This window comes from Sinocyclocheilus rhinocerous, unplaced genomic scaffold (genome assembly GCF_001515625.1).
Source record: "Sinocyclocheilus rhinocerous isolate Xijiao unplaced genomic scaffold, SAMN03320098_v1.1 scaffold1956, whole genome shotgun sequence".
NCBI classification, from domain to species: Eukaryota; Metazoa; Chordata; class Actinopteri; order Cypriniformes; family Cyprinidae; genus Sinocyclocheilus; species Sinocyclocheilus rhinocerous.
In genome coordinates, this window is record NW_015638932.1 from 786,200 (window position 1) to 790,290 (window position 4,091).

The following is a 4,091-nucleotide window of genomic DNA, read 5'->3' on the forward strand; positions in this document are numbered from 1 at the left end:
CTCCTTATTTTTTTTAATCCCCATTAAACCAAACCAGTCTCATAAGGCATGCCGTTTTGATTCTCTGAGCAATGTGACGTCACATTGTTTAGGCCCCGCCCACGGCTGCTGACTGACAGTCATTTTCACTGCGCTCGAGCAGCTGTAATGTCAACAATGTCTCGTAAGTAATCCCGATGTTCTGTGTTTGGATGTAAGACTGAACATAAGAGTCTTCATTTTCTCCCAACATCTGAGCCACTGAGGACGCAGTGGATTACTTTTATTTTTAAAGGTAATGCGCCTCAAAATCATGTCATTATAGTGCTTAGCTAACATTTTAACTGTATTTGTATGTGTGTCATTTCATTCTGCCGGAGTCTCTTCTTCATCTGTGTCTGACTCTGGTTCATACATGTACGGCTGAACACCGGTTCTCTCGCTCTCAGTCATGTTGCTTCTACCGACTGTTTATTGCTGTATATATGCAAAGCAGAGATGTATACACCATGCTCTCTTCTGAAGATGGGGTGGGAATATGCAGCTCTTTTGCATTTAAAGTGATACACACCAAAAACAGCTCTTTTTTAGACATGCCCCAAAAAATACATTTTCCACATTTTATAATAAATGATCTGTGGGGTATTTTGAGCTGAAACTTCACATACACATTGTGGGGACACTCAAGATTAATATTACATCCTCCCAACATCTGAGCCACTGAGGACGCAGTGGATTACTTTTATTTTTAAAGGTAATGCGCCTCAAAATCATGTCATTATAGTGCTTAGCTAACATTTTAACTGTATTTGTATGTGTGTCATTTCATTCTGCCGGAGTCTCTTCTTCATCTGTGTCTGACTCTGGTTCATACATGTACGGCTGAACACCGGTTCTCTCGCTCTCAGTCATGTTGCTTCTACCGACTGTTTATTGCTGTATATATGCAAAGCAGAGATGTATACACCATGCTCTCTTCTGAAGATGGGGTGGGAATATGCAGCTCTTTTGCATTTAAAGTGATACACACCAAAAACAGCTCTTTTTTAGACATGCCCCAAAAAATACATTTTCCACATTTTATAATAAATGATCTGTGGGGTATTTTGAGCTGAAACTTCACATACACATTGTGGGGACACTCAAGATTAATATTACATCTTGTTTAAAGGGGCATAATAGGTGCGCTTTAAAGCAATGATCCAACAACAACGATTATGCACTACAAGAGCCCTGTGCATAGAGCATTGTGTATTGCACCTAGGGGGCAGTATTTCATGCAGCACTACGATAGAATGGCTGAATGGGAAAACAAATGCCAGGAATGTAAAAACCTCGACCTAAGATAAATGAAAAGGAGTGACAACAAAAGCCAAAACAGTTCGAGACTTTGATATCGGATCAGCTATTTGTGTAACTTAGCCCGTTTTGTTGTTTTTGGGCCTCAAAACGGCTTTACTAAAATGAATCAATGAGAGAGGTGGTTGAAAGAGAATATTATCCTCAAAACATAGCAATGAAAAACACTTTAGATTTAAAACAACAAAAACAGAATAAGTGGAGTCTTTTAGGAGTCACTGCAAACGCAATAAAGCGCAATAAAACCCCCAGCAAAAAAACAAAAATTTTTTATAACCACAAAAAGTAAACTGATGGTGAATTTCTTCACATTTAAAAACTTCGCACCCAAACGAGCATAAGGCACCCAATATATAAACAAACAATGCTCTGAGAAAATCTGACATTTTAGGATAATAAGCGACTACCAATCATGTCATCAGCAAAACAATATATAATCATGAGGGGATGAAATGGCCATACTTACCACGGCAGACCATCATATACACATTTGTGTGGCATCATGAATTAAATTCATGCAAAACGTACATATATACAAACCCTATGTGCTTCCTTCAAACTTAACCGACTCTGGCGTAAAACTGATTTGCTGTTCAGAACTGATACTAATTAAGAGGAAAAAATGCTGACGTCCAAAACAAAAAACAAATTTTACTTAAATAGTTCACTATGGAGTAATCAATGGCTATGTCAAGCCAACTGTATTTGCCTTTTTTTTCTCATAAGTCTAAGAAAACTAATTAGATTGTTCCTTTAATGTCTTTTTAAATGGACAAAATTATATAATCACTTAACTTTTTCAGTACAAACCTACTTCCTCCTCCTCTAGACGGCTCCAATCATTGGTTTTTTCTGCCGGGGATCTTGGTATTGTTCATCTCCGTATGGCCCGTAACGATCAGGACTGGCCGCCCGATAGTTCCCTTGTTTTAGCGTTTCGTATTGCGGTGGGGCTTTGGCACCTGGGTTCAAAGAGGGAGGGACATCCTGCCTCATGGGACCCCTCTGTTGGGCTGGAGATGTGGGGTAGTAACCACCCGTGGCCTCCGCGGGCCTGGGTACAGGCAACCGGGGAGAGTGTGGAGGATAGTTGTCTTGATGGGTCTCGTAGATGGGGTTGGGGTAGTGGACAGGGTCTCTATGGTTGGCCCAGTTCTGGTTCGGGTAGTCCTCCATGGGCATCCTCCTGGAAAAAACAATACCATAGATCAGTGGTCGCCAACCTGTCAATCGCGATCGACTGGTAGATCTTTATCACTATCCCAGTAGATCCTGAAAATAAATTTAAATTAAGTACAAAATACATTACATTAGTGCACTTTTTGTACTGTATTTTTTTGTACTTATTTTTCTGTATTTTTGGGGAGCTACTGGGACAGTGACAAAGAAAAATACATCGTGCCTGAGTCTGAAAACAGGACGTTAACTGAGGCCAGATACGCTGAAGACGGATGCAAAGCGGAGAAAATACTGTAGCAGGCAGAGCAAGATCACGGTTCATGCTGCTTGAAATATTGGAAGAAAATATAAATATTGAATTGGGGGTGAGGGGTTATAATATGAATGTATCACTGAAGGGAACTGACTGTCGTGAGAAAAGTTTTGGGAAAAAAATGGGATTTTCTTCTCCTCTTACCTCCATGTAAAGTAGTATTTATAAGCGCAGTTGCTTTGTTTACAGCAGTAACCAAGGAAACGCTGTATGGCTGCTGTTCCATAAGCGCCACCTGCTGTCAGAGAGTGAAACTGCGTCTCATTGAGACTTTCTGCCGTTTTTGTTTCATGCAGATGTTTTTATGTAGCATAATTTTACAAAGCTAAAGTCAGACCGTTCTGTTTTTGCTTTAAATCCTGTAAATCTAATTCAAATAAAAAACAACTGCTCATGCAACGTGTGTAGCATCTTTGTTCGGATCATGATTGAAACGCAGTAGTTGCCTCTAATTTCAAATGCCTTCAGATATTTTTAAATAACCAATAAATAAATTTGCTTAAAAAAATCAGTATCCATTATCAGAATTGGCCAATTTGCTAGTAAAAAAAAAAAAAAAAAAGAATCTGAATCGGCCATGAAAAATCATGACAGGTGCATCACTAATTAAAATTGGATTACAATCTGGGCTGCCTTTTTGTATCAATTCTTCAGTAGGTAGATCTTGTCTTTCATAAAGGCTGAGGTTAGGGATCTTGGGCTTAAAAAGTTTGGTGACCGCTGCCATAGATAATGAAGGAACTAGTGAGGCTAGGAACAGTTCAGTCAACAATTAGAGATCTTTCATTATTCACCCACCATAATGTTGTTCCATACACTCTTAAGGATTAAGGTTCCAAAAGAGGGTTTTCGCAGCAATGCCACAGAAGAACCATGTTTGGTTCCCCAAAGAACCTTTCGGTGAACAGTTCTTCAAAGAACCATTTTTTCTTAGAGTAAAGAACATTTTAAAACCTTTTCCACTCTAAAGAACCTTTTGTCCAATGAAAACGATCCATGGATGTTAAAGGTTTTTCAAGGAATCACAGATGCCAATAACCTTTATTTTTAAGAGTATAACTGTATATGGCCCCACTTTATATTAAGTGGCCTTAACTACTATGTACTTACATCAAAAATTAAGTACAATGTACTTATTGTGTTCATATTGTATTGCAAAACACTTTTGCTGCTATTGAGGTGGGATACGGGTAAGGTTAGGTACAGGTTTGGTGGTCTAGGTAGGTTTAAGGGTGGGTTAAGGTGTAAGGGATGGATCAAC

At 39.1% G+C, this 4,091-nt stretch overlaps 1 protein-coding gene across 1 annotated transcript in view; it reads right to left on the bottom strand.

Annotated features, from left to right (window-relative positions):
• Positions 1-1,623: 1,623 nt before the first annotated feature.
• Positions 1,624-4,091, bottom strand: part of LOC107750057 (partitioning defective 3 homolog B-like) — a 177,748-nt gene continuing 175,280 nt past the window's right edge. Inside the window, exon 24 of the mRNA XM_016565315.1 lies at positions 1,624-2,524. Within this exon, the coding sequence (XP_016420801.1) occupies positions 2,164-2,524 (361 nt within the window). The 3' untranslated portion in view covers positions 1,624-2,163. The remainder of the gene's footprint in view (positions 2,525-4,091) is intronic.